This window comes from Anabrus simplex, chromosome 1, assembly GCF_040414725.1.
Source record: "Anabrus simplex isolate iqAnaSimp1 chromosome 1, ASM4041472v1, whole genome shotgun sequence".
NCBI classification, from domain to species: Eukaryota; Metazoa; Arthropoda; class Insecta; order Orthoptera; family Tettigoniidae; genus Anabrus; species Anabrus simplex.
The window spans coordinates 1,061,147,051-1,061,160,907 of record NC_090265.1 but is presented as its reverse complement, the minus strand read 5'-3'; the positions used below and the strand labels follow the sequence as shown (position 1 = coordinate 1,061,160,907).

The 13,857-nt window shown below is 38.8% G+C and overlaps 1 protein-coding gene across 2 annotated transcripts in view; it reads left to right on the top strand.

Annotated features, from left to right (window-relative positions):
- Positions 1-13,321, top strand: part of P5cr (Pyrroline 5-carboyxlate reductase) — a 127,499-nt gene extending 114,178 nt beyond the window's left edge. For both annotated transcript variants that reach the window (XM_067137115.2, XM_067137114.2), the window contains one exon: positions 12,509-13,321. In XM_067137115.2, coding sequence (XP_066993216.2) covers positions 12,509-12,534 — 26 coding nt within the window. In that variant the 3' untranslated portion in view covers positions 12,535-13,321. The remainder of the gene's footprint in view (positions 1-12,508) is intronic.
- Positions 13,322-13,857: the final 536 nt, after the last annotated feature.

Genomic DNA, 13,857 nt, shown 5'->3' with positions numbered 1-13,857 from the left:
AGATAACTTGGACATAAATTGATTGATTGATTGATTGATTGATTGATTGATTGATTGATTGATTGATTGATTGATTGATTGATTGATTGATTGATTGATTGATTGATTGAGGGAGGGAGGGAGGGAGGGAGGGAGGGAGGGAGGGAACATATCCCATGGGGCCCAGACATCAATGACTTCATTGTTATTCTCCTGTAAACAGTAACCATCATCACCCTGATGCTTTTAATGTTGCTTATAATGAGCATTAATGTTTTGTTTGAAGCACCGTAATGTTTGTATTTAGTATTAACAAAGTAGTTAACAAAAATGGAGAGAAATGTTGATTTTTAAATGATAATTTGAGGCAAGTTATATCAGTAGAGTACTTTCATGGTAGCATTCATTCATTTAAAAAATCCAGGAACTGAAGTAGGTGTCCAGTTCTTTTTTCTGTACTGTAGTAACCTCTTTTAAAGAGTAATTATGGTTTTTAATATAATGATAATCATGATACACTAATGTACATCCTCCAGAAGTCTTTGTTCTTCTGTTGTTGTCCATCAGCTTTTTTAAATTATTGCACTTTTACGGCCCCACTGTCGGCAGCCCTGAAGATGGTTTTCCATGGTTTCACATTTTCACACCAGGCAAATGCTGGGGCTGTACCGTAATGAAGGCTGCGGCTGCTACCTTCCAAATCTCCCACCCTTCCGTCCCCGAAAACCTTCGATGTGTTAGTGCGACGTTAAACAAATAGCAAAAAAAAATTGCGTATTGCAACATGATGTGTAGTTGAGCTGTGTTGAGGGAAAACATCATGCCCAATTATAATGTTCACGTATTGTGCTGATGAGTGCTAACATGAAGCCTTCAAAACATCTAATAATAATTAGAGCACATTTTATAATTTTGGATCTATAAATAACCCTAACAAACACATAAATTTGGGTGTTTACTGATTAGTATTTTCAAGATACCAAGCCAGTTATATTGGACAAACAGACAGGAGTTTTGCCACCCGTCACCTCGAGCATGTAAACGCCACCATACACAACAGATTCTCTGCCATGGGTAATCATATGGAAGAATGCCAACACAATTTTATAAATATAGACCAGGATCTACAAATTATTAAGATTATGCAAAAGAGATCCTTACTTAATATAACAGAAGAACTGTTCATACATTTGGATTGACATTTAAATCCCGCTATTCATTTGAATGAAATTGCTGAGAAAACTAACATCCTTTTTAATTCCGTTCTCGCATTTATTTAAAAAACTTACAATGCCAGATACATCAACCAAAACAATAGAAGTCAACAAGACTTTGACCTTTTAATCCCTCCCTCTCTTCCGCTCCATGCATCACATGACCCTCCGCTTGTCTCTCCGCACATGTTTGAGTCAGAGCACAGTTAGCAAGACCGTTAGACGCAGCACAAGAACAAGAGAAAATAAGTCTTATTTTTTTCCCCTTATCAATGGTTTTTGGGCACATTCAATTCTCTATTATTTACTCATTTCTCTCCATTTTTAGATTCTATCACCCCTTGAATAAGGATTCTTAGCTGGCACTCATCAGTACAATACGTCAACATTATAATTGGGCACAGTGTTTTCCCTCAACACAGCTCAACTATACACCATGTTGTAATATGCTATTGGGTTTCCAACCTTTTAGCAACTGTGTACCACTTGAAATGCTATGAAATGTTGGCGTACCAACAGTCCTAAATTTTTTTTAGTAATATAGTTACTGTCGGAAAAGTGCCCAATGGTTTGTTTTGTTTTAATTTAATTACTAATAATAATAATAATAATAATAATAATAATAATAATCATAATAATAATAATCATCGTATGGCCTCAGCTACCATGTGCAGACATTTCAATTTGACGCCATCTGGCTGTCTTCTCGTCAATTTCGACGTTCTGTTTTACTCTAGGTCAGGGCCATCCAAACAGCGCTCCCCGAGCACTAGTGCTCTGGCCGCGCTCCAAGGCAGTGCTTCGAGCGCTTTGGTGGAAGGTAGTTTCAGTAGTGGTGGGAGGAGCCTGGCTGGCTGAGCGAACAGCCGATCCATCAGTCACTAGTATAGTCCAATGCGCTTTGTTGACAGAGTATAACTAAATCAGTTTCGCAGCTGTCATAAAAATGAAATGCAATGGCGTATGGCTTTTAGTGCTGGGAGTGTCCGAGGACAAGTTCGGCTCGCCAGATGCAGGTCTTTCGATTTGACTCCCGTAGGCGACCTGCATTTCGGGATAAGGATGAAATGATGATGAGGACGACACATACACCCAGTCCCCCTACCAGCGAAATCAATCAATTATGGTTAAAATTCCCAACCCTGCCGGGAATCGAACCCGGGACTCCTGTGACCGAAGGTGAGCACGCTAACCATTTAGCCATGGAGCCGGGCGTAGCTGTAATGACTGAACATCATAAAGCAGAATGGGAAATTTCATTTTTCTGTACAGCTTATAAAGGGCATACCAAATGTTTAGTGTGCCACCGAGATTTAGTATGTTTAGTTTAAACACAATTTGGAACGGTACTACAGTGGCAACTACAGGGATGATTATGGTGATTTAACAGGCACCAGTCGCTAATCGATGCTGGAAGAATTGAAAGAAAATTTCAAGCAGCACTATTCTATAAGTATTAATTTTTTAATTTTAAAATTATTGTTTACAAACGGGAATGAAGAAATATTTGAATTATCTGAAGAACACTAAAATTGTGACTTGCCGTTTTTTTTTTTTTTTTTTACAGGAGATCGAGGAGAGTGAGGTTGGTAGACCCATTTTACGAGCAACCTATAAATGTTCGCTGCAAATTTCCAAAGCTGAGGAACCCTTCACGGAAGGGAATTTAATCAAGGAGTGCCTAATGAATGGGGCGTCATGTATTTGTCCTTGGAGCTAGTTGAGAAATTTGACAAAATCTCTCTTTCTCCTCAAACTGTGGCTCGCAGAATAGACAATATGGCTGTTGACATGGAACAGCAATTAATGGACAAGGCAGCAAATTTTATATCATTTTCCATCGCCCTCGACTAATCAACCGACAATGCAGACACAGCTCAGCTCGTTATTTTCATTCGAGGGGTGGATGACTATCTTCGGGTCACCAAGGATTTCCTAGACTAGGTAGCTCTCAAAGATATCACTACGGTTTTGAAATTTTCCAAGCTGTCGAGGGTATTTTTGTGTCAATGGGATTAAAATGGTAGCTCCTGCTTTATGTGGTCTACGCTCGGGGGTTCCTCAGCAATGTAAAAGTAAAAATGGCCGAGAACGGTAGTACCCTAATGGCGGCGATCCATTGTTGATACAGCAGGAGGCAATCTGTGCAAAAGTCGCCAAGCTTAGAGACGTAATGGGAACAGTTGTGCGAATGGTAAATTTTCTTCGCACCCATGGACTCGCGCACCGTCAGTTCAAAGAGTTCTTGGATGACATCGAAGCTGAGTATCCGGATATCCCGTACCATGCAGTAAGATGGCTGAGCAAGGCGAAGGTGCTTCATCGTGCTTTTTGCTTGCGGAACGCAATAGATACCTTTTGTATCATGAAAGGGCGGTCCGTTCTTTTGCGTGATCCTAAGTGGGTGGCAGACTTGGCATTTTTAAGTGACCTTACTGCCCATCTGAATACTTTGAACACTTTGCTTCAGGGCGAAAAGCACAATATCTGCAATTTGGTGGAAAGAATTCAAGCGTTCAAAAGAAAATTGATTTTGTGGGAAAACCAGATGCGTGCAAGGAACACAGTACATTTTCTATAGCTTCAAACAGTGAAAGAGGGTGTCGACTTTGATGAGCACTTGCAGGTAATTCGCCAATTACAAGAAAAGTTTGAAAAGAGATTTTTCAGAATTATCAGAACTCCAAGCGGTGTTAGATGTATTTGTTTGACCATTTTCTCTTAGAGCAGACAGTGCTCCACAATTAAGAGTTGATTGAACTGCAGTGCAATGTTCGTCTTAAAGACCACTTTCTAATGTCACGAAGTTTAGAAGACTTTTAAACCGTGGCTTTCCGCAAGAAGAATACCACCTTTTGCATCATCGTGCATGTAAAGTTCCGGCAATGTTCGGCTCAACGTACATTTGTGAGCGTTTCGTTTCGGTTCTTAAGCTTACCAAAAGTAACATCATGCAACGATGAGCGATAGAAACTTTTGAAATTGTTTAAGAATAGGTGTGTCCAGAAATATTGTACCCAATTTGGATAAGATCATTTGCTCCAAAACTAAAGGCTTGTAAAAACGACTGAGCAAAAGTCACTCAAGTTCTGTACTATCTGTTCATATTTGTAAAATTTTGTTGAATTTTCCTCTCAGATATGTTCATTTTCAGATTTGAATAAATCACATTATTCTTTACTTAACACTTCATTTCGTTTCCTGCATATTCCATAATTGGAGTACCTTTCGATTTATATATGCGGTATATTTGTGATGGCAAAACAGCCCTATCAATGTGATGTCAACAAACCCACAAAAGCCATCGGCCACACGACTGTACGCATCTAGTCAGCGTAGTCCGAACATCGTCCGTCTGTCTCAGGTCTCCTCGCTGCCACAGTGTAGTGGTGGTAGGGGAAGGAGCGCTAGTCTGGCTGCCCAGTGCTACCCGAGTGCGGGCGCGCTCTCGAAGCGCTATGACTGGATGGCCCTGCTCTAGGCCTACTAGATGGCAGACCGAGTTAACTGAAACTCTCTTGGGCGTCTCTGGCTGAGATTTAATGAATTTTGTCAGGTAAACTCCAAATGTGTCACCAGAGATCTTTTACATGCTGACATAGTAAGACATGGAGTGGCGAATGGTCTTTTTCTCGCCCTTCAAAAATCCGATTACCTCTGCCAGATTTGAACCTGCTATCTTGGGATCCGGAGGCCGACACTCTATATTGATCCACAGAGGCAGATGAATTAAATTACTGAAAAAACTTCATATTTAATTAATAACACACTTGTATTTTGTTTTTGTTTTTCATGTGAAGCTTTCACCTGTGCTTCACAATTTGCACCTCATTATCCCGCGAATGATTTTGCAGTGAATTATTTGTTAACTCACAATGAACTTGCAGAAAAGTTTTAGTGACTTTCAACATATTTAATTTCTTTACTGCTGTCCGTTTTCATTGCTAAATGATTAGCATACTGACTGTGGTCACAGGGATCCTGGGTTTGATCGCAGCAGGGTCAGGAATTTTACCCATCATTGGTTAATTTTACTGGCATGGGGGCTGGGTGTTATGTGTCGTCTTCATCATAATTTCATCCTCCTCATGATGCGCAAGTCGCCTACGGGAGTCAAATCAAAAGGCCTGCACCCGGCGAGCAGAACATGTCCTTGGACACTCCCGGCACTAAAAGCCATACGCCATTTCATTTTTTTACTGCTCAGTCAGCATTGAAATTCACAGTGAACTCACAGTGAATTCATTGTGAAGTTCGGTGCTGACTGGGCTATATCAAGACAACAATAAATATGTAGAGATTTTTTAAACGTTTCTTGCTAATTCTTTTTTTAAATATATAGAGATATATGAATATTAATAACATTCTTATGTCCGACTCGGCTGAACGGTCAGCGTACTGGCCTTCGGTTCAGAAGGTCCCGGGTTCGATTCCCGGCCGGGTCGGGGATTTTAACCTTAATTGGTTAATTCCAACGGCACGGGGGCTGGGTGTATGTGTTGTCTGCTTCATCATTTCATCCTCATCACGACGCGCAGGTCGCCTACGGGAGTCAAATAGAAAGACCTGCACCTGGTGAGCCGAACCCATCCTGGGATATCCCGGCACTAAAAGCCATACGACATTTCATTTTTCAATAACATTCTTATAATAAAGGAAAAATAAAGCGATTGCTGCAAATTACAGTTTTTTTATTACTCATAGGTCTAAAAACATACAATTTTATGTAATTGGTACAAACTAAGCAAAAAAAGAAAACGTCAACATCATCAAAAATCAACTTTTATTGCAAAACTCGTTGTTTGCCTGGCATTAAAAAATATCAATATCAATAGTAATGGAATGTAACTTCACTCTTAAGTCCTCTTCAACACTTACTCTGTTTCTATTTTTGATGTATAAAAGTTCAGAAAGTCCACTCTTACAGAAGTAACTTATAACAAATGGCATCAAAAATAATGGAGCTTGCCGGAAGATCATTGGGTACTCAGTTTTATATCCAATCCAGAAGTTAATTAAAAATTTCCCTAGGCCTCGCAGAGGTTGCATGCAAAAGAGCAATTAAGGCTACAGTCGCTTTCCTCCCACTCCTACCCCTTTCCTATCGCATCATCACCATAAGACTTATGTGTCGATGTGACGCAAAGCAAAAAATATTGTAAAAAAAATAAAGAAGAGCCTGACACAAATAAGTGGAAGCAATGCCTCGCTCAACTAGGGAACCCATGGTCTCCAATCAATGCTCCCAAGGTGAAAGCCCCTTGGTCCCCATTTAGTCACCTTTTACAACAGGCAGGGAATACTGTGGATGTATTCTACCGCCCCCACCCAAAGGACGGCTGTGGATATATTCCATCCCCCCATATAGGGATTAATAGAGAAATCCTCAAAGATGTTCTTCTAATGGAGAATCTGTTCAATCATAAGCTCACCGGATTAAAAATTAGTTGCTCATGGAGAATCATTACAAGCATTATTTGATACCATGTAACTCCGCTTCTGGACTTGATAACCGCCCTGGATTTGGTTAGAAAGTGAGTCCACAAGTTTGTGCAGGTATGACGCATCTAAGTTAAGCTACTCGCTGAGGATTTGATCGTGCAATTCCACCAAATTATGGGGATACTGTCTGCGTTTTAACAGCTGTTCCAACATGTCACACAGGTTTTCAATGGGGTTCAAGTCAGGTGATTTTGCAGGCTAATTGAGATGTAATAGGTTGGGGGAGTGTTCATAAAACCAGTCACACATGCGCCCAATAGCGTACTCATCATTCAGGTGTTGACCGAAAGGCAGAAAGGCAACACCTGATCATCCAGAATGTTTAAATAAATATGCTGGTTCATGTTAGCAGTCACCTCAGTGAGTAAGCCCAATCCATGATATGAAAAACACCCCCAAATCATCACAGACCCACCTCTGAGTCGAACCTGATGTGCGTTATTGGAATACAGGCAAAAACGTAATTTGTCAGACCACATTATGTTTCACCAGTCAGCTACTGTCCACATTCGATGATTTCTAGCCCATTGAAGATGTGCAGCTTTATGTGCCTGTGCGAGCAATGGCCTCTTGTGAGGTGACCGACTCGAAATGTTCATTGCATGCAGTTCTCGTCGCATGTTCTCTCGCTAACAGGTTGGGATGGACCTCCATTCACTGACTGCAGCAATTCCTGTCAGGTTTGAAAGCAATTTTGATTCACAAGCCGTGAAACACGTCTCTGGTCCCTCTGTCAGGATATTTTTCCGACCACAATTTTGACGTCATGTTTCATGGCCACATGTAGTATACCACTGCTTGTAGACACATTAAATAGTCCGCTGTGAAACACGAACAAATCCAACAACTTCACGCACTGTACGGCCATGGGCACAGCCAAACACGTTTGCCACTATTTGCCACTCCGTCACATCCTCACGTCTACCCATGTTGACGTACACTGTCCGCTTGAATCATCAATGTCTCGCTGATTGCTACTGCCTTATACTCGCATAGAAGCAGTGCGCATGTGGTTGAGTATAGGATTCGTTCACTGCACCATTTGTACAGGCTTAACGATCCATCTTTGCGTGCGCACTAGAGTGACTAATTTTTTGTCTGGTGAGCTTACTGCGGTATACTGTTAGGGTCAGAAGAGAGCAAGTGTTGACTAAGTGAGGTCAAACAAGAATGATAAAAGTGAGGAAAGTGTGGAAGCAATGCCAGACTCATGCTAGGAGCCCTATGGTTGCCAACCCATGCTTCCCAAGTTGATAGCCCCTGGCAAAGAGAGGGGATACAGAAAAACATGAAAAAACACAAAAGGACAGGGACAGTCTCCACATCTTCATATACTGTCTTCTTCATGTAAATGAGCGCACTCCATCTCAATTCTATATCAATTTCTTCTCAGTCCATGATGAGCTTCCCAGTTTCACCAGAAGGGTGGGTTTCCACACTCATGGAAGAGCAATCTTGGCAGATCATCAGTATTGATATGGGAAGCTTAGGGCAAGAAGGAATCCTGATAAACACAGGGGAATGGGTAAGGATAAAATGATAAAATATGAACATAAGTGGTAAAAGACTAGGATCACAGAATATATGCAGAAAGAGAATGGATAAAGCTCAACTATATTTTTCCTCTCACATTTGCATGGTGCTTCCATACAGTGGAAAGCAAAACATTCATAGTACATGGACTCAGCATGAGATGGCAGTGCGTTGGACAGGCAGGTACCATGCCCAGGACGATGGGACTGCAGTAGCGAGTCAGGCTCTGTGCAGGATGGATGTCTGAGACAAGAACATCATGCGTACACCAAATTGGCCGTTCGCTAGGGTTGCAGTGTCAAAAAGTTATATAGGGAGAGTTTGGAAGCTGTTGGGGGAATAATGCCCTTCCATACTTAGCCATTCTGAGATGGGCAGCAGCATTTCAGCACGGACATGAAACAAGCAGTGACGTGCAACAGTCCAGAAGACCTATAGTGTCCAGAATGATGTGTCATAATACCCATTTTATGGACATGGACAGAAGATGGACACTACTTGAATTAAAAGCCAAAACTGGTATCCTTCGCCATGACAATGCCATTCCACATGTAGCAGAGGCTGTATGGAGGCAACTTCAGTGCTGGGGGTGGGAAGTATTGGAACACCTGCCATACTTACCAGACCTGTCTCCGTGCGATTTTGACCTCGTCTCCAAAATGAAAGAACCATTGCATGGAAGACGGTCTGGAACCTAAGAGGACATTTTCAATGCAGTAACACATGAGATTGCAAAGTTCACACATGGTGAAGCGACAGTAACCAAACATCTTACGCATCATTGGCAATGTGCTGTGGACAATCTAGTGGACTACTTTGAGGGTTTATGAGAATAAACATTATGTAGCACAAGGATTTCATGGCCCACAATTTCCTTGCTTTATATCTTACACTTGGTTAACCTACTCATCAGCATTATTCATACCACTCCCATCTGTATATTTCCATTTATCTGGTAGATTCCACATTATGTGGAAAATAAAATAGTTGCCATGACTAATGTTCCAACCCTTTATTTTCATTTTGTTCATCTTCGTTTCTAAGTAACATACAACTGTATATTACACAAATAATAATTAATATTTAATTAGACCTTTTCTTTGAAGAGGATGAACTTAAATTTATCAGAGACCTTAGTAACTTTACTTTCCAGTCAGTCTACATGTTGGCTTAGGTGAAAATTTTTTAATTCAAAAATTGACCAACCCGTAATGTGGGAGACATTTGATTGACTCCATTTTAATACCGGTAGTCACTTTTGCTTAGGATAATCATTATTTTTAAATATATCGTACCATGCCATGCCATGCCTTGACTACAGGAATTTAACTATATTTCTACAGATCATTTTTGGATCATTAAGAAATTATTATTATCATCGACTGGTGTAGGAAATGGTAATTATATGCAGTTGCTATGTGTGTGGTGTGTTTAATTATTATGAACTTGAGTTAATGTGTAAATGTTTTTTTTTTTTTTTACAGTTGTGATGTTTCCGTCAAACTGTGAGTTGACAAAATATTCCATTGTAGTCACAAATCTCAACTTTGGGAACCGGGTAGTGTAAACGCGGGTCACCGATAAATCCTTAATATCATCTAAACTGCTCGAACAATCTATATGAGATTTTGAAGTATTGTTACAAAGACTTGTGGGTTTACATCGGTTAAAATTAGTAAGGATTGATTGATTCAGTGAGCAGTGAAGGAAGTTTACAATTTTTTAAAAACAAAAATCACTGCTTTTTAGTGTACCGATACCTTTTTCTTGTGATTTAGATGACACGGAGTTATGAATATTGGTGTATACATTGAAATATATGTGCTTAATACTCTGTAGCTGATTTATAGTAATTGCATTTATGGTTGATTTTATGTTAAAAATCTATTCCAGTAATTTTTTTTAGACTTTTTAAGACAATTTATGGTTAATAATTAATTATTTTGACTATAACTACTAATGAAATCAAACCCATTCTGCTACAGTGTATGTGTTGGTAGTTGTTCAGTATGTGATAGAAATGTTTTGTCTGTACACATTGTAGTTTCCAAGGAAAAGGTACATAACTGAGCAAAAATGGCATTTTGAGAAAAATTAGATTGAAGTTCGAGCAAGAATTTGTCCCACGATTTTAAAGCATTCAAGAGCAATAATCATCATAATCTCTGTCTTCATTGATTCTCTTTTCTTGTCTTTTTCTCATTCTGCCATCCTTGGCTGAACATTCAGCTGCTCCGCCGACATAATATATGCGTTTATGGACGATTTCTCCTTCTCTATGTCTGTTGTTCATAAACTACAGATGCAGGCAGAATCATTGTGAGAAATAGCTTCTTCAAATGCCTGTTTCTTCCCAGACAATGTATGCTGGTTTCCATAGAATTTTCGTTTGGAAAACACTTTTCACATTTAGAAAATAAATCACAGGCATGATACATATTACTGAATACAATCACAATGTAAACCAAAGAGGATATGACATGTAAACATAAACATTAAGTAGGCGGGTAAACAATTGAAGATTGTTAAAGCAGACTCAGTCCAGCCAATGAAACAAACAGAATAATCCCCGAAGACAACAAACTTTACCGCTCTCAGTTACACGAAGTGGAACATGAAATATTGCTTGAAAACAAAAAGATGGCTTGGCACCACACCACGTGGATGTATCCATGGTTATATTAAAATACACATAACGACCTCACCAATGCTCCTAATTACAATGTGTTATATATTGCCGTAATTGGGAAAGAGAGGAGAATTTTTTGAGCCTAGAAACAAAAATAGCAATTTTTGGTCATTTCACACTATTCGGTTCCTTTAAACAGTACAATAAATCAGCAGAATATATTCAAAACTTCTTTTCAAATCATAATGAGATCAGGTAGAGTTAATATAGAAAGTAATAAGAGTTTATTGTTTGTTTGTTTGTTTATCCCTGTGGCCTGGCGACAATCAGCATGCCACTGTATTGGTTACTAACGCCTACCGCCATATTTCACATGTTGTCAACTCTCTGTTTTATGGAAATACTGTCACTGTAGAAAACATTTACTCCATAATTCATAACAATTAACACACCACCAATGTTTCAACTGCATTTAATAGCCAACAGTTTTTCAGTAACCATTGTTTGAAGAGGATTGTGCCCTTGACCTTTGTTGGAATAATGTTAATCGCTGAGGTGGAGCAAGATATCAATGTAAAATTTCTTATAAACTTTGGAAAATCTGCTACAGAAATTTGCTGCATGTTGATAGAAGTTTTTTGGTAACAATTGTCTATCTTGTACTCAAATTTTTGATGCTTTAAAAAAATTTGAGAATGAGAAGGAAGAGCATTAAGCTCTTCAGGCCTTATCAATCATGAAATTACCAGCATTTTGCTCCAGTGTAGCAGTGGGCTCATCCCTTGGACTGTTACACCTTTCCAAGACGTTGGTGGCTAGTGCGCCGTTGAGACACCACTACAAGTCTCCTATGTAGGACTATGCAGTAAAAGGCAAGGACTAAGCGAGTTTGCAATGCGGTTATGGTCACGTAGCTGTAAGCTTGCATTCGGGAGATGGTTAGTTCAAATCCCATCGTCTGCAGCCCTGAATATGGTTTTCCATAGTTTCCCATTTACACCAGGCATATGGTGGGGCTGTACCTTAATTAACAACACAGCTGCTACCTTCTCATTCCTAGCCCTTTCCCATTCTTCCATCACCCAAAACTTTCGATATGTTAGCATGACGTTAAACCGCTAGCATAAAAAAGACTTTTTAAGAAATGTTAATAACTTAAATGAATTTTTTTCTTCTTTTGGTATGATTCTGAAACTAAACACTGTGTACTGGAAGAATTTCAATTCAGCAAAGGAAAAAGGAAAAACACACACCCATATATATGTACACAACCTATCAGCTGAAGTTCTGGATCATTGCTTCCAACAGTGAATAATTCACATGGACTGTTAAGATAATCAATGAGAGAACTACACTGAAGGTGACTGCTTTTAGAGTACCAATACTGTTTTTTGGTTTCACCTTGCATTATGCTACTTAATATTCTATTGCTAGGTCTTGGAAAACATTTCAATAAGCTTTTAAAAAAATAACCATATCATGGATTGGAATGTAAATTTATGATCTTGAAAGTTTGTCTGTACTTTAAAAAAAATATTTTTACCATTTACTCCACATGAACAAAGTAATTAAAAATTCTTGCTTATGCTAAATATTTCTGTTTGATTTACTTATTGGGAAGGTTCTTGACATGTAAATATTCCTGTTGCAGATGGAAAGACCAGAAGAGATGAATGAATGTATAACTTTCCTTTCGCATTGATTGGAATAGTACCACTTCAAGGCAGATGAATTACCTTTACTAAAGATCTGATTCTTCATAGGATACTGGAAGATGGATTATACTGTTTATAGAATCAGTATTTGGTATTTTGGATTGTTCTTGTAACAGTTGAGCATCTTACATGTTTTAAATTTAATTTTCATGGCTGTTATTTCCTAAACTCCTATTTTAATACTCATTTACTTTTATTTTTTCTTTAGCTGTATTGCTTACAAATCTATTTTTATACTGAATCTGTGCAATTCATATTTTGTTTGTTGTGTGAAGTAGATTAATTTTGTATATCTTTAATACAGTGCTCTTCTTTCTTACATTATGAATCTCATAGTAAGTAGATAGTCAAGTAAACAGTTATATATAGAGGAGGTGGAAAGCAGGGTTTTAACTTATAACTCAAAGATCGAGCACTTTCACACTAGTTCAACAGACAGGAATATTATTGATTACAAGAACTTAGGTTTATATGAAGGATCCACTGCAAAGAAAGGGGGATTACCAGATTGTATTAATTTTACTGTTTACAATCCTATTACTGTGCATTAAGGTAATGAAAATGGTTTATTTCTTTTCTATATAGTTAAGTACATATTATACATCTGATGCAATCTAACCTCCTCCTCCTCCTCCTCTAACTTCATTCATCCCATCCTTGAATTCCTGTGTCTCCCTCTCCTTTCATTTTCCCCTTCAGCAAGTTTGTAAACCATCTTGAATGTCGTACTAAGTGATCAACGTACCATTCCTCCTCTTGTCTACTCAGGCTAGTACTTCCTCATTAGTCACTTTCTCCATCCATGGTACTTTCAAAATCCTCCTCCAGCACCATTCTCAAAAAGTATTTTCTTGTTGTGTTTTTCTTAAAGTCCAAGTTTCTGTAGTTTAAGTGGTTAAGCTCCAAGTAAAACTTTCCTAGTTTCAAGTGGGACATTTCTTCCTATTCTACACTGTATGTCAACTGTAGTTCTGCTATTCAGTGTTATGGAGCTCCTCGGATATTTGAAAGAAGTAACCTGCATTAGGTGTTCTCCTTCTAGCGATACTTGTGGGATCTGTTCTCCATCTCTAGAGCACTTCATGATGGGTTTTTTCCCCCTGTTTATTTTCATGTTACAGTTATTCTTTAATATGTTGTTTATACGGTGTAGTGTGTCGTGCAGCTCTTAATCATCATTTACCAGCAAAGCAATGTTATTTGCAAAACTGATTTTTCTATAGCACTCTCCTTTCATCATTATACCACTATTGTTAGTTCTGACAATTCCTATGCTCTATGTACA